Genomic DNA, 23,363 nt, shown 5'->3' on the forward strand with positions numbered 1-23,363 from the left:
ACATCCTTTTACCACCTGATATTCTGCTAAATCAATCCATTTATCCTGACACTTCTACCCTACTGTTAAATCCTGTTTACTCTCACTCAGCTTCTGACACTCTTGCACCACACAATTTTAACTTGTTTTGTGATTTATATCTTGCTCAGTTTAATAATGAACTCACCCGACACACAATATGATAGTCAGCTTGAGCAGATAGTTTCTTACGCTTATTAATTATCAGCATTATGGGTCTAAGTGTACCCCTTCACCCCTGGCCTTGGCCCAAGCCTGTCCCCGCCCACAACTCTAAACACAGATATTTACAGTGAGCCTTATTTATTTGACCTGCCCGGGCTCTGTGTGGCCCTGATGGCCAAACTATTCTCTCCATATTGCTCGAGGAGATGGTTGTTTACGCAGAGGTGGAATAAAAAGACAAAGCAACAGGAACTTGGGCGTTCTTTCTCTAAATATCCTCTTGTTAAGCTCGACTGAAAATATCACTGTAATCATAGAACTGTTGGTTTATTTCTACTTTTGCAATATGTGTGTTTGGGTGTTGCATTTCCCTTTTTTATTCTGTATTGAACTGTAAATGTGAATGGCAAGCCTGGTTTAACATTGTAAAAGATAAGATTGTTTGGAGATACAGTATATTTACATATACAGAATATGTATATATATAATGCAAGTTTGGTTCATGTCTTTTTCTTTTTGGACGAAATTTGTGGTTACATGAATTTGTAATGAACCTCTCTGACATCTAAGAATAACAGAAATTCCCACAGTTTGTTGAGAGATGTGTTTAAGCATACGTACCGTCCTGGAGCCTCAGCTGCCGGAGGAACAGGGGACTCTGAAGGACATTACACCTGCCTGGCTCGTCTTCTCGTGTCACCAGCATCAGATCGCTGTAGACAAACACTGTCACCTACAAGATATGAGGGGCAAAGATTGTGAATTTAATACTTGAGTGTCACCTGCTCTCACCAGGACTGTACACCGCAAAGTAAACACGTGTCACAAAGTTTGTGACACGTGTTTACTTTGCGGTGTACAGATGTGTGTTTGTGACACAAACACACATCTTCAATCCAGTAAATTGCACATACACCACCTAACATCTAACAATTCTCACCCATACAAAAGCTTTTCCCCCACCTCATGTCCTTGCACAGGAAATGCAGTTCACACTTAACAACTATGGCCATATGCATAAACATCCAGCCACATCTTGCTTTTTAGCCTATTGAGTGTTAATCCTGTGCTATAAATTGTACTGACTTATTCATTAACTTCAGTTTTCCCCTCTATTCAAAGATGCAATAGCTGCCTGAACAGTTATGAAAATCGAATTATTTTAGTTATTATTATTATTAGTTCATCACCTTAGTTTGGATGCTTGTACTGTTTTGCTTTACTTATATTATTCCATCAAAGTCATGAACATGCATATTCTTGCATCAGTGTAACAGTATTAGACATGTCTGTAATATGACCCAGCGTCTGCAGAAAATAATATTTTATACATGTCTGCTATGTTAATTGCTTAAGGAATTTAAAGACTTTTTAACAATATTACTGTGAAACATCATATCTAGCCCATTAAACTGTAATAACAATACGTTGGGTTTTTTTTTACAATTCATTATGTTACAATAGCTAGCTATTATATAGTAAAACTTGAATTTTGATCATTTAATGTATCTCTGCTTTTAAAGCCTTGGTGATTCTGTATTTTCCCACACTTTCTTCAAAATGAAGACACTATTCTCCTTCGCTGTATCCCCAAGTATCCCCTTCATAGTCCAAGAATAATGATTGAATGTTATTCATTGCTCTTATGGAAGGATGGCTCGATGTGAGGGACTGATGTCAGTGTGTGCAGAAGAGGCAGACATGCAGATTTAACCTAATTACATGCAAACTTCCAAACTCCTCACACACAAACTCTAGATTGTTACTTTGGGTATTTGACAAAGAGTTGCAACACATCATAAAAGACCATGACTTTATGATTCTGCAGTGGTTTAGTGAGAAAATTCATGCCAGTGAAGCCTCTACATGAAAAGTAAGTAGGAACAAAGTATAAAGAATAAGGATAAATAAGCAGATGAAAAAATAAGAAGAACAGCCTAGATGTATGCATAAAAGCAGCTTATGAAAGTTTGTGCTTTCATGCCACATAATAGAAATACAGCTTAATTAATGTAGATAGGCACTGTTTCAACACAATGATTTTGCTTTGGTGGCTTCCTCTGAAGGATGAGATAGCAGAGAAGGTATTTCAGATGTAGCCAGTATGTGGTTAGTGTGTGTGTCTGTGTGTGTGCATATGCGCATGTAGGTTTGAGTGGGTGGAAGAGGATGCAAGTAAGAGTAAAGAACAAAGCCAGAGCAAATGAGAGGTGAGCAGCAAATACTTTTTAGACACACATATATTACATGCAAATACACATTCATACAATTCATAATACTATAAGTATTAAGCATACAACTGATAGCAGGCTAATAAACCACCAATGTGTGCTATACAGTATGGCCGTGTTGAAAGTATAAGTAGAAGGACTTGAAGAAGTAAAAAAACTTCATAAACTGATTTAATTACTTGCATAATTACTTGCTAACTAGATAACTATGTTAAAATCCATAGCTATCTACCAGGACTTGTTTTATTACTTAATAGAAATTCATGCAACTTAATCCATTTACATTTCTTATGACCAAATGACAAATTGAAGTATTCCTATTATTTAATCCACTTAAAATGAATTTTGTCCAAATGTCACTTTGGACTAAATCAGATTACATTTTTAAAAAAAAACATGCATTGCTCTGCTCATTATTTGTGTTCAGATATTATAATGTTTGAGTGAACAATAGAGCTTGTGTGTTTGCTTCCCTGGCAAAAAAACTCTGGTGAGCAAAGAGAAAAGCTGGAACAACACTGACTGATCATTAAAAACAGCCAGTATAAAGTAATGGAGAGAAACTCCCTTCTGACAAACACTGGCTTTTAAATATTTGTTTAATGACTGACCCCAGAGAGAGGCCGGATTAACTTCCATGCCAGCATTCAGTGCACATCACTGCACCGCACAGCAAAGATTACCTGACAGGGCAAATTAAAGAACTTCTGCAAGAGCTTCATTGGATAAAATATACTCCTCTTTTCTCCGACTTTCCTATTTCCAAATACCCATAGACTTTGTAAACATGTCTCTTGTGAAAAGCATCAGAATGAAATTTCAAACAGGTTTCCCTTATCTGAAACACATATTCCCAAACCTCAAATTTCACAAACATATCCAGCTGTCATTCACCCTGAGTTATCATTTGCAGGCTGTTTTATCCGGTGATTATTTGGTTGTGCATTATTTCTCTGCCAAAATGTAAAACATTGACCTGTGTCACAAATTTTCCTTTTAGGGAAAATGTACCTGTATGTGTCAAAATAATGCAAATATTTGTAAAGTAAATACCGGTAGCTTGAACTGAACGAGGGTATGTAATGTTAAGTCAGCTTTTCTGAGTGAACATGGCTAACAGACATTTATTATATTATTAATTAGGTAAGATTACATTAAGGGACCTGGTTGTGGTCGACAGTCCCTATTAGTGTCTTTGAAGAACAAATTTGCATGTTCAACCCTAAAAGCCAATTAAACCTAGTTTTTTCTAACACCTATAGCATTAAAGTACTTTTTAGAGAATAAACATCTTTCTTTTAAATTTCTATTACCAATACTTTTGATTACTTTCTTGTAGATACCTTTATTGTGCAAAATATCATTGTTTAATATATTGTGAAAGGATCATTAATACATACTGAAAGAGTTTCTTTTCATACATAAAACATTATTTCTCCTTCAGTCAGATCTTTCGCACTCTCCTTTTTAATCAATTATTAATTTCCCTCAACTCGTATCGGTCTGATAGTTAAGAGGAGTTACACATTCTTGTAACATCTCCTCTCCCATTCCTCCTCTCAGGATGCTGCTCGATACTTGTTTACCCTTTCCATATACATATGTAACTCTAAAACATACACACGTTTTGACTGAAGATGCACATTGGGGGCAATGGGCCATCACTTCGAGTTAGGCCGAAAAAACCAACTCCATAACTGGTTGTGACAAAGCAACAAAATGTTTGCCACTGGTCTGTTTGTCTTGTGCAACCTTAAGAGACTGGAGAGGAGAGAAGAGGGCCTCAATATTTCTGTATCAATCAAATTATAAAACTCTTCAAAGGAGGAGGGAGAAAATGGCATTTTCGTCTTTCCTCAGATCAACAAGATCAAATTCTGCGTCGCACCATTTTGTAGCTTTTGGGTTTTCTTAAAATTAGTTTTCGATCATATCTTGTATAAAGTGTTGGATGTTCTTTGGGCAATAACTGAAATATTATTATTAAATTAAAGGAAAGAGCTTCAGGGTGGAGCTTTTTACACAAAGCAAACACACAGAAATGTTTAATTTGTAATAAAATTACTATCCATGCACGTTCTCACATCACACGCATAAACAAAGATTAACACAAATATTGATATCATTAACACACTGATGCCACTTACCTTGAGAGACTGGTGCTTGCTCTCATGTAGTATCATCTCCTCAGATATGATGAGAGATCGGCTGCACAGGTCAAGAGGCTGAACATAAAACATAAAAATACACGGACAGATTAGGACACGAAGTCTTTGGAAATCATTTTGAGGCTCATTTATTAATTGAATTGTTGTTTTCTTTCACCAAATACGTAAACACCAGCACATATTACTTGTATTATTACTTTAAGCATCATTGTCAAAACTATGAATATATTTTTAAAAAAATTCTAAATGAAAATCAAGAATATAACAGATCAGTAAAATAAGATAGATAAAATAAGATAATCCTTTATTAGTCCCGCAGCGGGGAAATTTGCATTAAATAAATAAAACACAAGGTTTCAGTACAGAATCCATTTTGGCTCCCAAATTCAAACGATCTGCTCAGCGATAAGCCTTCGTGTTACGGAGGGAAACACAACTGAAACTTGTTCTATGAAGACAGAAAGCGAGCTGCGACTGTCAGTCGATATGTCTGATCTGAGTATGACGAGATACACTCACTTAAAATGAACTAGTGCGGCAGCGTGGGAGGAGGGAACTTCCTCTTAAGTCAGGGTGGAATACAATTTGTGTGTAACATTTGCATACAGTGTGAAGTCTGGTCAGTGCTGCACACTTCTAAATGAATCAACAGGAAGTACCACCAAAGTCCCTGCAAAGTTTAAAGCTTAAAAACCCCAAAATACAAACAGTATTTTAAATATTGCAGTAGGTGCAAATAATTGACCTATCTCACAATAGTCTCCTTTGGTTATTTAACAACTGTATACCGTATGTACATATGCAGAAATAATGGCATTTTATTTTGCAATGACTCATATCTTGACATAACTTGCTTCTGCTTTCCGCCTTCATAAAAATACAAACAGTATTTCCAATTATAAAACCATGAAGAATGATAATCATCATCATCATCATCATCATCATTAGAGAATAAATACAAACCCAAACAAGCCTTTTCATTTGATCAGCACAGGTCTTATTTTCTTGTGCTCTGTCTAAAAGATAAGTGTAGAAAATAACCAGGGACAGACTGACAAGTGCTGTAGCCTAAAGACAGGCTCAAACTGAAAGGTCACAGAATTTGACTGCAGACCTCAAATATCTGTCTATTTCCTTTGACCCAAATGTGCCGGGGAAAACCATCATTTTAAAATGTTTCCATTCCCCTGATTGACCATTGACTTCTGGTTTTCAGAGCATTGTGGTGACCTACAGTAGTGGTCTTAGATGCATAACAAGTTTGTCCAAGCCCCACTTGCTCCGTACATATTAGCATAAAACCTGGGTAACAGCCAGCCGGGCTCTGTCATTATCTGGCTTACCTGAACGAAGATGGGGAAGATAAGGATCTTGGGCGCCACCTTTACATATCCGTAGTTGCCATGTGGAGTGTGAGAGCGGACAATGGTACAGTTCTGGTAATTGGCAAAGTTGGCATTCTGCTGTTGGTAGTTGGGTCCACCGGCGTTAGTGGAGGTGGACGCCGTCTTTGTTGTCTTGGAGTTGTTAGACCGGCGTAGGAAGCCAGTGCGGCTGGAGAGACCCCCACCTCCTCCTCCTCCTCCTCCTCCACCACCACCACCACTACTCATACCTCCAGAAAACGCACCCCCACCACCACCCTTGGACTGCGATCCAGAGGCCTGCCGTGTGGGATATAGCCTGCCAGCTGTGGAAGTAAAAGAAGATCGCAAAGCAAGTGAGTGTAAAAACATAGATTACATATCATTTCTGGAGCTACTTGGGGAGTGTTAGAATTTATCATTTGAATTAAGCTAACAGAGATATTAAATTGTTTGACATCCTGGGGAACTTATTCCCTTTCGCGATAGTTGAATGAGAAGATAGATATCACTCTAATATCTGTATGGTATTTTGAAGATGGAGTCAGAACATTTTCAACTTAGTTTAAAAGTTTTAGAGTGGCTGCAGCGGGTCCACTGCTAGCTCATCGTGAAAACGGCCTCACCCTGGGGTAGCTCCAGCTGCTTACAGTTACAACAGTTGCAAAAAAATGTGTGTTCAGTCACCAAAGTAGGATCCTTTGCTCAGTTTCTGTTGGCCTTGTAGTTCTCCATAGTGTTGGACAAGACAGTGGACACATATTTGATCATTTATGCTGTTATAATGCCCAGGTTCTCGTAAAAAAAAAACATCTACCAGTGAGCATAAAACTGGTGATAATTGAGTGCTCTAACAAAGCACAACTAATTGGTAGTAAAGTCATTAAGGATAACAGGATATAAACTCTGAGCATCAAGTAGTTAGCTTATGTTGTATTTCTAAGGTCTGTTTTATGTTAGACTATTGTAGGTTGCTAAATTCTTAAGTATTGTTAAGTAATATTTATTAAAATAACAATAACCTGTAATGTGATGTAAAAAGATGGATTACCATTGGGCTACATCTAAAATAAGAGTCATCAAAGCTAACTAAAACAAAGGCTGTCCACCAAAACACAAAACAGAGTTCACTGTGGCCTTTAACCAAAGGAACGTACGAATGTGTTCAGGTCTTACCTAATGTTCCCTGGTTGTCTTGGTAAACAGGCCTCAAGATCTGAAAGCAGAATAATATTAAATTACATTAATAATAAATAGGCTTGTTTCAGCACATTGAAAACTGACATCCGAACTATGTCTAGAATGGAACAAAGCCAACTCTTTGACACAGTATTTCATTGTTTTATTGCTAAATATATACTAAGTATATTGATAGTTCTAACACAATTCTGATCTTAACTTTCTATGATGTGATATCTGGATATCTGGACAGGAAGGGTTGCCACAAGACTCATTGTATATCCTTATTATAATATAGGTGTCCTACACTTTCTTTTTTGTTATGCTATGCAACAAGTTTCTGTTTAGGGATCAAGCAAGGCATTGTTATGTGTAGTTTCTTACATGACATTGGGTTTAGTGTCTAGGACTCAGCTGAGCCCTTTCAATTGGAGCAGTGACGGTTTCTACATGTCATAACAAATTTCAATCAACTGAGAGAGCAAAGATAGAAAGCTGCCACCACATCACATGTCGGACAGATTCATACAGAAGGTGAGCTAGGTCACAAAATGTTTTTAACATCGATAGTTTGCTTTTCTGCTAGCTTCAAATGATAAATATTTCTGTAGTGTGGGCTTTCCCAGCTCTTATTTTTGCGAACTACAGTTATGTGTCAGTGTGACGTGTGATATACCAACATGACCCATTAGTCCATGATGGCCACCAGAAAATCTTATCAAATCCCGGCTTCTTCTTTTGTTTGGGATGTAAGTATTTGCTGTTTGACGGGGAATGTTTGCTCAACATGTTGGCATGTACCTCTGATCGTTATCCAGAGGCTGACCAGACGACTCTACACTCTTTCACTTTCAGTTTTTTCTTTGATTTCTCTAAATCTACAAATTGATCTCATCTTATGTGTGGGACTGCTTACACAGTGTCTATGGCCAATATCTGAACCTAAACCTGAGAAGCATTCACAGATGAAGATGGAGACTACATGAGGAACACATACACACATACACACAAACACAACACACACAGCTCCAAGATATAGACAGACTTTTTAGTAATCTGACACAGAGAAAGGGATGAGGAAATAAGACTATTTAACTTAATCAATTCTACATATGAAAGAAAAATGATTTAGTTGGTTAGAAATGTTACAAGGCAACTATTTAGACTAATTGGTCTGAATCTAGATTGCACTACTGCGGGGAAAGTGTCTCAAACATTGGTTCAACATGTTTGTTAGCCTGAAGTGGTTAATGGGTTAGTATCATATTGTTACTGGTTTTGTTAGCTGAGGAATTCAGTTCAGTCTTTTTTGATTTAATGAGTTTGCTTTATTTAGTTTTTATGATCAAAGCTTTTACCCCATTTACATGACTTCACTGGATGGAAAAAATAAGTACATGCAGTATAAAATGCCATATACATGTCATACTTTGCATGTACATGCATGTTATACTGAAACTGCATATTGTGAAACGGACCACAATTGCAATAGTGAACTTTCATCAAGTGCTTGTTTTGTTGAACTTTCTCTTTCCTAAATGCCAAAGCTATTTGTTATAAAAAATATTAATATAATTCACGGCACATAGATCATTTATTTATTCTGTTACGATATATGGAGGATGGAATATGTCAGATACAAATGCATTGTTTTGCTAATATGAACCTAATACCTACTTCCTCTGTAGAATCAAATGAAAAAGATATTGCCAAAGATTCACATAGTACAGGCATAAAATGTGTTATGAACAGCTACATATTATATGGTATGTTATTTTCTGCTTTTGCTTTTCAGTCTGTTACCCCATATCTACATCACACTGACCCTTTATGAAGTGCATGCTGTGTGTTCATAACATGTCTTAAAGCACAAATCAGTGAGACGGCTGTAACCCAAATGGCCCAGACATACTGTATATACAGTCCTTCTATCTATCAGCACCAGGGATAAAAGGTAAGGAGACATATCTAGGATGAGCCACCATATGACCGTGGTGAGGATGGGGAGGGCGAAGAAGATGATGAAGATGCAGTCCACCACCAGTCTGCGGTACCTGGCTTCCAGGGTTGATGGGGGCCAGGATGATGTAGTTGTCCCCGTTGGATGCCTTCACCCGGGTACCCTTCAATGTGGCAGTGTGAGGGTGAGGGTGGTGGAGGTGTCGCGGTTTCCCATCCAGCTCCTCGGCCGACCCTCCCTGGGCCCCCCACCCCATGGTCCCTACGCCACTGCTATGTCCAGCTTCGGAGCCGTTGACCAGCAGCCTGCGGGTGGCGGTGGCACGGTGGTGGGCTGGGAGAGGCGGCACAGCTGGGGGGGTTTTGCTGGCTCCAAGATCTGGTATTCGCCGGCGAGTGGGCGGTGAGGGGGCCTCATAGTTTGAGGTTGATGGTTTGTAGGAGGGCCGATGGATGAGGCCCTCGAAATTAGGTTTGGCTGAAGGGCCTGTTCGCCACACCACCAGTATGATTTCATTTGCACTGTTTCTAAAATGAGAAAGAAAAATAATGAGGGTATATAGTGAATATATATATATATTTTGTGAAACTTAAAATATGTCAATCAACCATATATGAATCTGTAAACAACTACTGTAAAGTAGAATTAAAACGTTGTAGAATATTTTCCAGATATTTTAATTATTCTATTTGCAAGTCTATGATATAAGAAAGTAATAAAATCGAGCCAAATCTATATAAATCTATCACTTACTTTAGATGAACTGAGTCATAAAAGTATATATGGAAAACTCAATAAGGAAAGAGAGAGATATCAAACACTAACAATAAAATAATATAACAGATTATGTTGTTGACTCTTGATAAATAACTGACGTCACAACATCGGATTGTACAGTTAGTAAATGATTGCCTACCGCCAATAACAATTCAGTTACAATCTCAACCTTTGAAATGAACCATCTGTATACACTGCAGTATGTATGTCATACATATCAGAAAGACTCAGATTGACCAAATTTACCTCCTAAAACAAATAATTCCATCAGGTAATCAACACAAATCCCTGGTCCTTATTCCTGAATAAACCCGTGAAAAGGATTCTCTAATACTTTGGTGTAAATCAGCCCATAATCCCTCTGGCATATTGAATCATTACCTGATAGCATGGGCTAAATCCATACATTTCCACTGCTCCACTGGCTGACCATTTAGCTGCAGGAGAGTGTCCAGCTGCTGCAGACCAGCCTGATCCGCTGGACCCCCTGCCAAAAGGTGAGGAGACAGAAAAAGTTCAGATTATTACACACTCTTAAATGCCATTTGTGCTATCCAGGGCTAAAGCTCCTTTATTTATTAAGCTGCCTCTTTCATTCAGCGCTGTAGCGACAGAATGGCCAACTACTGTACAGATAAAACAATACATTTGTTATCTGATGTTAAGATGCTCTGTGGTTTTCTGAGTCAGAATTCACTTTGCATTCCATTTCATCTCTAGCAGGGACAGAAACGATGTTATCAACTCGAGATTCAGCATCTCGTTCAAAGACATATCAGCAGGGTGGACGTCCGCTTACACGGGGGCTTGATTCAAAGGTGTCCATTTGACAGACAGCCTCCATATTAAGTCCTCCTGACTGAGCCGATGTTAATGGTAACTCTCAAAGCTGCGGCCAGTGAAATCTAAAAATGAATCGGCCATAGGTGACGTGAAACGTTCATGGGATGCCAAATTCAAGTAAATCAATGTGAAACGAGGGCAACCTTTAAAGTAATATAAGCCATTATCATATTGCTTACATAGTGTAATGCCTTTAATGAGAATACAGGGGAAAATCAATAATATCTGATTTAAGAAGCAGTCAAGCCACCGGGTTTGACACCATATATTTTATATGTCGTATAACAGTGTGCTGTTCACGTCATAAATATTATTAAAACTGTTGGCAGTCCTGAGAGTGAAAATTAAAAAACATCACAGAATTACAATCCAATCCACTTTGGCAAAGTATCTTTGAACACTTCCAAGTTGCAATGAGAAAAAGCCGAATAAAAAAGAAAGACAGATTGTTCGGCCTCTAAGCAGTTTAGGCCCAAAGACAGAGCAGAACAGTAAGGACCTCAAATATAAAACATGTTGAGTTTTAATTCACTTAGACACATGCATGCAAAAACATACCTGGATCCACAGCTTGCACCCTCACAGGGGAATCCGAGCAGATGGTGAAGCCATATCCATCCTTTCCTCGAAGGATGGTCACCTGCAGAAAACACACACACACACACACATTCATTTTGTGATAGGAAGCTAGGACCTCTGTGTCTCTCCCGAACTACCTAAGAAACCAAAAGTAGCACGCTGGCAAAATACTCAACTTCCTTCCTACAGGACGATTAAGTAGATTTGTATTCTGCATCTACTTCCTATTAAAACTGTCTTGACAGCAGTTTCCCGCTGAACCCAATTAGCTGCCTTAGTGGGAAAAACAACTCCAAGAGATGGAGGAAAGGCGTTCTTTGTCCAGCAGTTAGGCAATAAACTGAATCTACTAAAAGCACAGTACCCAATTATTTAGACCCTTTACCTTATAAAAGAGAACAGTTGGTGCACAAAAAAAACACACAATATGCTGTGAAAACAAACTAATTTGCTCTTGCCGAAAAACATACATTTCACAACCATTTAGACCATTATTTCTTTCATGGACACAATCATTATTTTGTGTGTGCAAAGATTAGTTTTGCATTTGTTTCTCTTAGCGCAACTGAGACTAACTGAAAAGAGTAGATTTAAACTGTTTAAAAATAAATGTTTTACTCCCACCGAGATAAGGAATTCATTTGACGAAGCCAAAACAGCACAAATACATACAGCAAGCAAATGTGTATTATGAAACATAAAGTGAAATGTGATCAGTCATAAGGTTGTTTTTTATGAGTATATATTTCATTGTCAGATTTCTTTTTTATCTAAGTAAACAGCTTTACAGAGGAGAGTGAGGATCATAAAGCCTTTCTAAAACCATTATCTCTGTCCAAATGTTATGACCCATATATATATATACACCGGGTTCACACGCACTTATACAGACAGAGACAATACTGATGGCTCCCATTGTCTCTTTCTCTTTGACCCTGCATCGCCAAACATTCAGTTCAGTACCTGTGACCGACAGTCTGAGCCAAAGTCAATAAAGTTCCATCCAAAACATCTCACTTTCCACCTCATCTGCTGACAACTAGGGGCCCAAAACACACACATACAGACACTCACACACACACACACACACACACACACACACACACCAACCACCAACGCCAATTTTCTCTTCATTTCTCAAGCAAAGGAGCACATATATGCTACTAAATTACAGTCTACCCGTGAGCAAGATGCAGCAACTTGCAGAAATATGGTGATTATTCAGGTGCCCGAAGCTTGTGATGACCCTGAAATGTCGGCTACAATTCCGGTTTCTTATAGTCCGTTGATTTTATGCGCGCTGTGTCACACTGTTTGGGGCCACAATTGCTCTACCATATTTCCCTAGCCTTCAGCCCTCGAATTTCTCTCCGTTTCAGTCCAATCTCCAAACTGACACAGCTGAAAAAATAATTGGAATGCAACAGAGAAAGACAGCTGACTTTGTTACCTGCTGTATGGACAGATGAAAGGATGATAAACAGGGATAGAACAGTTAAAAGAGATTACACATTGGTAAAGAGGGCGGTGGGACTTAAGACAGAGCAGATGACAAAGACAAATAGAAGACCAGATGGTATGGAAAAAAAACATTTCACTGGAATTACAGTGGACAAACAAGAAACAGTTATAGAACATTTTGAAAGATGAACTTGAAATCTAGTGTGTGGAAGAAAACATTGAAAAGCAAAGACTTACAGAAGCGAGAGAGACATGGATTTATAATACCTTTAACGGTTTATGTATCTATGTGTGTGTGTCTTTATTAAAAGCTGTTTCAGACATTGTGTCCTTTTAAGGAAACTCTCAGAGCTGCCCTAATGTGGACCAATTCATCCGAACTCCGGAGCCTTTACAGCGTTAATTAAATTTGTAAGCATTGTTGAGTCCAACCACTAGGACTCCTATGTTCTGTCTGGGAAACACAGTCCCATGCTTCTTTTCCACTTCTAAATGAAAGCAGGGGGATTATTTTCAAACTGGAAGAGAAAAGAGAAGCTAGCCTTGGATTAATGCAAGAAATCAGCATGAATGCTCTTTAAAGTGAGTATTTCTTTTTCAGCGCATCAATCACAAGACGTGTTACTGAAAATGAATGATGATAAATTAATGGGAAAAGCTCCCAGCAGGCATTAAATATTAAGGTTGTATGAGAAGGGGCTTATTAATGAATACATTATTTAATCAAAGGGGCTGTGGAAGAACGGACTAGACTAAAACGTAAGATTCTAACTTTCTTGTAATGAATTTAGATGAACCCAAAGGAGAAAAAATCCTGTTGCCCATGTGTGAACGGTATGTGTTCATGCATGTGAGACTTTTTATATTGATGCCCCAGTGCTCCACCATCCTTTCAGACATGACTGCATGAAGCTTGGAGCAGGGATCCTGACAGTTTCTGTTGATCTGATGATTAGACGGCATCCCGTGTCTGCTTTCCCACAGTGCAGCAGAGGTATGATGAACTGCGTAGGTATCCGTTCATATCATAGCAAATATGTTCCTCCTCTCATCCACTCTTGCTATCCTTCTCTTACTTTGTGAACAATGAATAATGTAGAGGACACAAAGCTCGTTCTCCCCTCTCAAGAAACACACATCCCTTAGAGGCAATTATTCGTTTCCTGGTGTTTTGCACATGCAATTAAAAGTTTAGTTTTTTTACAGAAATCGCAAAATATCAGGACTTAATAAGGTTCAAACAAAGATATTACCTCACAATTTTTGGCAGTTTGAGAGCTGATATTTCACAGTGTTCGGCTTTATTCATTATGGACTTTAATTCATCTTTTAAGAAATTAATTTTTAAAGCACTGATCAGAGATTGTAACCGTCTTTTCTTTGTTCTCCTTTTCTCCGAGTCACAATCACAGGCTGATAATATACACCAGATGCGCCTCTCTCCTCATCGCTCGCCTCCCCTTACTCTCCGTAACACAGACACACCTGAGGCAGCCTACATCCGATGCAGAGGTGACACAGCCCGTGGATGGTGTGCATCACACCTTCTTCTCTCCCCCCTTCTCCGCTGTTCAGGTCCGCAGCCAGCACACACACACTGTGACGGTGACTTTCGACCTGGCCGGCCCTCCGGCAGCCCGAGTATCTCCACAGCCTCCTCTGTGCGGCTGAGTGTGTGCTCCTGGGGCTGTGCTCCGATGGCTGGGTGGACTTAAGTGTGTTATGAATCATCTCAACAGTGACAGCCGCCCAAAGAACAGCCGGGGTGGCTTTATTCTTCAGAATGTAAGGGTTTCCAGGTGACAGTCCAGTTGAGTTGTGGCTCTAGATAATAACAACGTGTCTCACCTTGCTGGAAAACAGACAGGAATCTGTCAAGTATAACAAAAGTGTGTCCTTGGAGACTTTTGTCAGCCAAACGGGCCCCTTCCCGCAAACGAGTCAAGATTCAATTTTCTTGGTAACAGTCCTTTCTGCAAAAATTGTCATCACTCTGCCACTGACCTCCAGCTGCACTGTTATCCATTCAAGGTTCCTTAGTAATGACTTCAATTATCAAAGCACATTCCTCTCGGCAAGTCTTTATGAGTCCGTCATTTCATCCGCAACTTCATGTCTTCCTTTTGGCACTTTTAAAACTTCAGTTCAATCCTCTGTCCTTCAACTTTCCGTCGTCTCTCTTCTCTTCTCTGCTATCCTCTAACAATCTGTCCAGCCTCTTGCTCGTCGGCGTGAACGGCAGCAGTTGCAGTAGCCCCTGAGATCAGCTGTGTGAGAGTGTGTGGCGGCGTCATGAGGGCGAGACTGGTCGCTGGCTCGGCCCGCTCAGGCCACACTGTAGCTCCTGGCAGGGGCGCTCATGGGAACTCTTCAACAGCAGAAGAATAGGAGGAAGTGCCTCCCCCCCGCCACCCCCTCCCCCTCTCCTCACACATACACACACATGCTCGTGCACACATGCTCTTACGCATACCTCGCCATCCCACAGCCAGGACGGCTTTGTGTGTCTGCCCCTGATAAGGCCAGTTTGCTTCCTGAGTCCACACTATGAAGCTGTGAGAGGTGCTATAGCTCGCAGTCTTTTGCAAATATACACTACAGTGACTAATGTAGGTGGCACAAGTGAGAGTGGGAGAAAAGGCAGGACTTTTAAAAAGGAGTGGTTGGGCAGGTCAGGGTCTGCAAACGTATAAAAGTGGACTTCAACTATAGACCAGATTTGCACTGTGAACCGAAATGTTTCTGATTGCTTACGACTTTTTTAATGACCACATTTCCCAACAACAGAAAATGACAGCAGCATTGTTTGGACCCATACTTAACTCACACACACACACACACACACACACACACACACACACACACACACACACACACACACACACACACACACACACACACACACACACACACACACACACACACACACACACACACACACACATTCCTCAATCAGAATTCACACCTCATCAGAATCGTTCCACCTTAGCTCCCACACTACCCACTCTCCGTCCAGACATTATGCTTGTTTGTTATGTTTTCAGCTTCCATATTTCCTCTGCTTTTCCTTTCGGCTGCTCCCCCTCACCCCCCCAACCACACGGAACGGAAATTCACAGGTCTGCAACCTCTGACAATCTCCCCCCTCCTCGTCCAGTAATCCAAACATTACTTTTATTTTTGTTTTCAATATCCATATGCCTGGGAAAGAGGAGGGACTCTGCAAAAAAAATAACAACAAACACCTCAGGCGACAGGGAAAGAAAAAGCCTGTGAACTTACGGCTCAAACAGTAGCCAGTCTAACCCCTAGCAACCCCATTAATTCCCCGGCTTGCCTCTTTTCCTTCTTGGCGTTTGGATGTCTGGCTCATGGAACGAGGCATGGACAGAGGAGTGACGGAGAAAGAGAGGGGTGAAAGAGGAGCGATGCTGCACTAGTCTCTACAACGTTAATAAAGTGGCAGAAAAGGCCGTTGTCTTAAGATCCCTTCACGCCAGTAGTAATGGCAGCTTTTCCCTGTTTGCCTTTTCAAAAGGGCGAGGGTTACCCATCAAGCACACAAAAAACACTTTCTCTCTCTTTCATGCTGCGCTGTTCACCTCTAAATAGGCAGAAGGACGGATTAGAGGGAGAGGAGAAAGGGAGAGAAGAAAGCATGTCTTAGGGAGAGGAGTGAAAGAAGCTTGTCTAGGAGCCAGACGAGGCCAATCTGGTGTTTAGTAGTGTGGGATCTCTCTCTCTTTCACTCTCTCTCTCTCCCCCTGTGCTCTCTCTCTATCTCTCTCTCTCTCTCTCTCTCTCTCTCTCTCTCTCTTTTATGACCTGAATAGACAGCTATCAAAGGAGAAGGAGTCTTCCAAACAAGTGAATACACAAGTTCAGGGTTAGAGCTCAGGTTGTTCTTAAAATCCAAAAAGTGGAAGCTCAGCAAATGGATTAATGCTACGGTTACAATCTGAAGGTGATAATGTGCGTAACATGAGATGACTACATACCTAACACAGCAGCCCCACGTCCCAGACCTTAGACTACTTAGGCTTAAAAGGCAAATTAAGTTTAGCACTTCTCTATGAGTCCAAATCAATTCAGTTTTGAAATGCAGAATTTAGTGCACTTCAAAGTACTCTACAGGTAAATAACTTATAAGACTTACAAAGGAGTAGAAATATACGCAGTGAAACAGTTGGAGACTAATGCACACAGAAATTGTCAATGCTTACATCTGCTGAACATAGGCGGATGTATTAAGATTATTTATTATCTTATTTTAACATGCTAGCATGCTGACGTTTGCTAATTACAATTGAACACAAAGCACAGCTAAGGCTGATTATATTTGTTATAACTTGTATGTGTTATTTCAACCTCATAATGCTGCTTGCGGAAAAGCCATTAAGAATCATCTAAAAAGAAATCATGGCGTGTCATCTACAGTTTGTTGAGATATTTCAGCCTGCACCTTGGAGTTGATCAAGCAACCTTTGCCATCCATACAGGCATGCTGCTGGCAATATTCAACCTGAGAAGGACAAAGGTATTTATAAAGCCTCTTATTCACCCATTCATACACACACTAACACATCAACGGCAGCGGGCCTGCAATGCAAGGCACTTGATTGCTCATCTGGAGCAAATTTTCGTTTGGGGTCTTGCTCAAGGACATGACATGTGGACAGGAGGTGGGAGGGATCAAACCGCCCTGAGGTTAATAGATGACTCACTCACCCACCTGAGCCACAACAGTTCAAGTACAATAGGGTAAACAGTGTACAACTACAGCTATGTGCATCCCATCTACTGTATGTGGTTTGGGGATAAGCACTACTCTCTGCATCTAGCAGAGGGCATATGAGAGTAAGGAGTAGCCAGGGCCTAAAATACTCACAAAGGGATACATTCTGGCCAAAGAACTAACCGTTCTATATTTATTCTGAGACGCCGGCCAGAAAATCTAACCTCTACGTCCTCTTTTCGGCTCACCTCTCCCTTCCTTTCCATCTTTCCCGGCAGACAGAAGTGTCAGACCCATTTTCACAGGGACGATTTAGGAGCTAATGCTATCTGACAAGCAAAGTGATGCAGGCTAACACCGTCTGGGGAGCGACTATTGTTAATATTCATGAACTCCCTGCTCCCTGCGAGTGACATGAGCAGTTTCTTTGTCGAGCCTGTAAACATAATTGGTAAATGCTGACATGGCAACGGAGGAGATGGACTCGTGTTGCGCTGCATGTCAAGTCTTTACATTTTTAATTCAGGAGATCAATGTTATAAAGCGAGAAAACTGTAGTTTCTCATACATGTACAAACTTGTCATGATGCTTTCTAACAAGCCAACAAGACTTTTACTTCAGTATTGTACTGTATACTGTCAAAACATTTAAGTCCCGATAACACAAAGTATTTTCTAAGAAGAAAGTCTCTTTCAAAAAGGCATTGCACTTGATTTTTTTAAAGAGAATTTGGAAGTTTCTCAAGATATCACACAGATTGAAAGCAGCAGTTTGTCATTTCACATCATAAAATCACTCCTTTGACTGTGACTGGTATTTATCCTAAATGCCCAAATTTCCTGCCTACATTACTTTTACAGCAAACCACGGGAACACTTGCTATTTTGTGATGTATTGAAAAGACGTTAAGCTTACAGTGAGTCAGAAGAAGAAACATAACAGAACTTGAATGGTGTGACTCTCTTGAAAGCATAATTTCTCCCAAACACGTAGTTATTATCTAAATACATAATGACAATAACGCTGGGGAGGGTTGTTAAAGCGTAGACAGTGGATAGGAAAATGTTCTTGAAATAGCCTTGTGGTTTTTCTGAGGGACATTCCTTTATGGATATCAAGTATTATCTTCCCCAACATCTGAAGTGTCCAAAAACCTTCTATGAGCTCTGTGCAAATCATTTAAAATGATTCACGTGTAAGGCCATCACCAAACGCTGAAAAATGTTAGAGTAGGTAAAGAGTGGGCAGTTAATGATACCACAGAGGTCTTTGTGTAGCGGGGGTGATGGCCATGGGGTGACAGAGAGGGGGAAAGAGAGGGAACAGAGGAGGGGGAGGAGGAGGAGGCCAAAACGGTGAAGGAGGAAATACACCGCGGTCTGGTAGGGAGCAAGGCCAAGGCAACAGAAAACGAGTACAGAAAAGGAAAGAAAGCCTAAAAGGTTTTCCTTTCTCCCCTAATTTAGTCCTGCCCCCCCCCCCTCATCTCTCCCCTGAGATTGTCCCACACAAACTGCACAATCATCTGTTACTCTGATTCACCCGGAGATAAAGAGGAAGAGAGAGCACAAGAACGAGAGAGGAGAGGAAGGAGAGAGGAAAGGAGCATTCACAAATACGGATGTAAAACTTTTCCTTCTCAATGCTGCGCCTCATCATTACTGCCCTCTTCACCTTCCACATGACTTCAAAAGCTGCTCAAACTCTTGACATACTGGATGCAGGGTTGTTGTTGTCATAGCGATGTTGCAATTCACCAGAAACTAAACGTTTGATTAAGATAAACTGTGCCAAGTACAGCGTATCAGGTTTACAGTGTGTGTGTGTGTGTGTGTGTGTGTGTGTGTGTGTGTGTGTGTGTGTGTGTGTGTGTGTGTGTGTGTGTGTGTGTGTGTGTGTGTGTGTGTGTGTGTGTGTGTGTGTAACCTGCATATAGTAGAGAGAGGAAGAGTGTGTGAAAGGTGAAAAAAAGTGAGCTCCTCTGTGTAATCCTGCCCAGTCAAGCTTATTAGCTACAGTAACTCCATCTGATCACTGCTTTCCAAAGTGTTCACATCCGTTTTTAAAAGAAACAGGAATTTCTTTCACTGACATGCCGATCTGTTGTCACTGCAGTAGTCTTTGTCATAATGATCATTTTAAAAATGAAATCATAAAAACACATCACAAGAAATTAGTGTTTTACCAGCCATGTGTGGTTTACTGGTTAAAAAGAAAAACTAAAATTGTCAAATTACTTTCCCTCTTTACTCTACCATATTAAGGTTCAACTAAAACTAAAAAAGTTTTATAAATTCTCTATTCTCTATAGAGCACTCGGTTAACGCTGTAGGGAAATATCTGGCCTTGGTTTGATAGAGAAAAAAAATCTCACACCCTCCCGAGCGTGAATGCTAATTCTTTCTCGTTTGTCACAAGCGTCTTCGGAGCAGACTGGGGCATTTCTCTGGTAGCAGACGGCCGGGCCTTGTGTGGTTGTGGTTTTTCACTCTCTCTGTGCTTATGGTCTGTCACTATGTTTTATTAGGCTACTGCTTATGCTGAAGTGCTGTGCTGTATTCTGACAATATGCTGTAGGAAAATAAGCCAAGCTTGTGTTGGATTGAAGGCTATTTAATAACCTTGCTTTCAAGTGCTTGTGTACAGTCTTCTTTTCATATACTGCTCCATACACTGCAGCCCCCCTCTATAACAAGTACCTGGCATTACAGTCGAGTGACGCATTATAGAAATACCGAAGAAGGGAAGTTTCTATATGCCTCATGTTCAATAAGGGTTTGCCCCTATCCAAATACAGCCACTATCAATCATGTATCATAACCTGTAAAAGAGAATTTGCTAAAGTATCATCCATGTTGGCATCTTGTGGAAAAAGGATCCGGAGTCAATTTTCGATGAAAGTTACACTGGGAATTTGCCAACTCAGGATCCAGTTGGATGAGTTAAAACCGTGGAGGAATAAAGTAGTGTGAACAAAAGCATGCAAAAAAGATGCTGCATCCACAGTCAACAAGGAAGTCCTGTCTCTGGTGTGACTCTGGAATAAGGGTCAAATATCTCAGGGTAGAAAGAGCGATGCACTCCTCTGAAAAGCAGTTTTAAAATGATAAATAACTATCTCGCCTGCAAAACTATGTTCGCAATTACACTGTTCCCTGATAGTACTCTGTTATACTAACCGTGTTTATCCAACCAAGGTTCATTTATTGTAGGATGAAGCCTGGCTGTTAAAATTCATTGTTTTGACTGAATTTACCCCCCCCCCCCCAAAAAAAACCTAATGGAACTAGATAAGGCATGATTTCTTACAATATGCACCCTCGCAGCGAAGCTCAACACTGGCTGGTGCAAAGAAGCTGCTAGCAAAACCACATGTTGATGATCCAAATAGGGGAAAAACAGGAAAAATCCACAAAGGATAAAGAATGACATTTACTTTTGCTATTTGCAGGTCCATAATGTGTCCCAAATTGTACATTAATATAGTTGACCACTACGGCTTTTAAATATGTTTCTATTCCAGTTGTTGTTGTTGTCGTTATTGCTGCTGTTACCAATCAAATACTGACTTAATTAATCTCTGTAATGGACAAATGCATCATCAGTCATGCTCCTGTGTCTCTGCAACAGTTTAAGTGGTCTTCCTCATACATTTTTAATGAATTCATGGCTACAATACAACGGTAAATTATGCAAAATTGACATGAGAGTTTTCCTCTCTCTCATGACAAACCATCATTCTCCTCCACATGTGACTCGCATGCAAGTGAGCGCTTTGACAAATATTGTCTTTCAAGAAATGGCATCTTGCTCTATTCACTGCTCAAAGCTCATATGCATGATTCAATTAGTTGCTATGGTTGCTGGGAATGTGTGACATGGAATTCATGCAGTAAATATCTTACTGAAGGCACTTTTATGCATGATGAGTTTGTTGAACATGGTGCAATGTCACGGGTCAAGTGCTTAGTATAAATCAACCACAGGCCTTTCCATTCATTGTGCACGCAAATGCAAACGCATTAATAAAAAACACATAGAGGGCACACGTAAACTACCAACAATCAAAGAAATAATAATAATAACTTATGCACCTGTATAAAGAAATCCTCCAAAAACCTCCATTAAACATTTTATGTACAGCGATAGCGACTGAACATTAAATAGATATTTACTGTGTGTACACACATTCATATACTACATTTAACTATTTCTGTAGCAGAAAGAGCCAATTATATAAGCATTTTAAGCTTCACATGCATACATAGAAAGCAAATAAAAAAGTTTGATTTATACTTACTGTTAAGCATTGCATATTCTCAGGGCGATTGGTCTCGGGGGCAGCACCATGGTTTGACAGCACAGCCTCTGAAATGTAGACAAAGGAATCACGGGCTGAGACAGTGCCTTTGGAGCACATTTCTCTCTGTGCCAACGCAAAACAGCCTGCTGGATGCACAAAAATAAAGTCCTCAAATAATTCTGAGAGTCCATAAAAGTGGCTCAGAAAGATAACAACAAGCAATTAGGGCAACAGTTGTCTGGAGCAGCCCTCGCCGGGCTGGAATTCAAACTTCAGAGCGCACATAAAAGGCTAAAAGAAAAACGTCCAGCCGAGACGAGGAAAATCCCGTAAGATGCGAGGATCCAACAAACTGCCCGAGAGAGGAGTGGAAGTGAGAACAAGTGAGAGGGAGGGAAGGAGGGAGGGGTGAAGAAGAGAAAAGGAACTCCTCTCTTACTCTATTATCCGTCCGTCACACAGGGCTCCCAGGAAGTTGCTATGGTTACAGGGACTCACGCCTCAGTGTCCTTTTAACTATTGCTCATAAAGGCAGCATTCAGCTTTGGGCACAATGCAGATCTCCCTCTCTCTTTCTCTCTCTCTATCTCTCTCTCTCTCTCTCCCTCTCTCTTTCTTTCTACATTTTCCTTCTGTTTACATCGTTCACTTCATATATAAATCTTTCTTTCTCATTTCCTTCTCTGTCTCTCAAACTTCACAAACAGCAACCCCTCTGTCCCCCCACCCCCTCCAGACACGACCTCCTCCTTCGGCTTTGTGTTTCTATCCTTCCTCTTATCCCTCTCTTTTTTCTTACTCGTCCATCACACATACCTTCATCACCATAGGAGAGAGATTTTCTTACCCCAGACTGTGAACTTTCTTTCCAAACTCTGCCAACCAAGTGAAAAAAGCCCCAGCATGAGTCAAAGAGTGTAAGTGGATAAGTACCCTTCTGTTAACCTCACACAAAGTAATGCAATAATCATATTATCTACACACATATTTTGAAATGTCTACTTGAGTAGTTTTAAAGTAAGGTATTTTTAATACGGCATTACAGTGTTAAAACAATATTCAAATCACCTTTTATTATGCCAGTACTGCTCCCTGAAAAGATGTCTAGTAAATTATTTTATTCCTTTGACTAGAAGTTATAGTACAATTTTGAAGGACCGCATAAAGCTTGACAGTAATAACAAGAGCATTAGTCATTTTGATAATGCCCAAAGCCGACATACAGAATGTTTTCATCCAACTGACGAAGTCCTCAAGCAGCTGTAGTAATTATGAGTCGTCCATTGGGAGCCAAGGAGGAAGTTGAGTAATGCTGTTATTAAGCCAGAAAGTCCGTACAGGGAGGAGGTCAGGGTGGATGGGTAAATCAACAAATCATAGGACCATGCCATGGGAGACTGATGTTCATTTCCTTTGTTTCTTTTAACCATGACAACAAAGGTCCTCTGATCTAAAAGTAAAAATTGTTTCCCAAACCAAGATATATAAATATATATGTTATTTACCCTATGAAAGTCGTGTTTGTGCCTGAACCTAACCAAACCTTATGGATGTCAGGTCATAACTGTTTCATTTTACA

The 23,363-nt window shown here is 40.1% G+C and overlaps 2 protein-coding genes across 2 annotated transcripts in view; both read right to left on the reverse strand.

The window, feature by feature from the left end:
- rgs3a (regulator of G protein signaling 3a) overlaps positions 1-5,032 on the reverse strand; it is a 76,705-nt gene extending 71,673 nt beyond the window's left edge. The window contains 3 exon segments of the mRNA XM_054613195.1: positions 805-916; positions 4,562-4,639; positions 4,946-5,032. Of these exon segments, the coding sequence (XP_054469170.1) occupies positions 805-916; positions 4,562-4,639; positions 4,946-4,954 (199 nt within the window). The 5' untranslated portion in view covers positions 4,955-5,032.
- Positions 5,033-8,456: 3,424 nt separating this feature from the next.
- The window catches only part of LOC129102801 (regulator of G-protein signaling 3-like), a 44,445-nt gene continuing 29,538 nt past the window's right edge, over positions 8,457-23,363 (reverse strand). The window contains exons 8-11 of the mRNA XM_054613071.1: positions 21,782-21,849; positions 11,264-11,345; positions 10,244-10,349; positions 8,457-9,612 (exon numbers count right to left, since the gene is read on the reverse strand). Coding sequence (XP_054469046.1) covers positions 9,054-9,612; positions 10,244-10,349; positions 11,264-11,345; positions 21,782-21,849 — 815 coding nt within the window. The 3' untranslated portion in view covers positions 8,457-9,053. The remainder of the gene's footprint in view (positions 9,613-10,243; positions 10,350-11,263; positions 11,346-21,781; positions 21,850-23,363) is intronic.

Source organism: Anoplopoma fimbria, chromosome 14, assembly GCF_027596085.1.
Source record: "Anoplopoma fimbria isolate UVic2021 breed Golden Eagle Sablefish chromosome 14, Afim_UVic_2022, whole genome shotgun sequence".
NCBI classification, from domain to species: Eukaryota; Metazoa; Chordata; class Actinopteri; order Perciformes; family Anoplopomatidae; genus Anoplopoma; species Anoplopoma fimbria.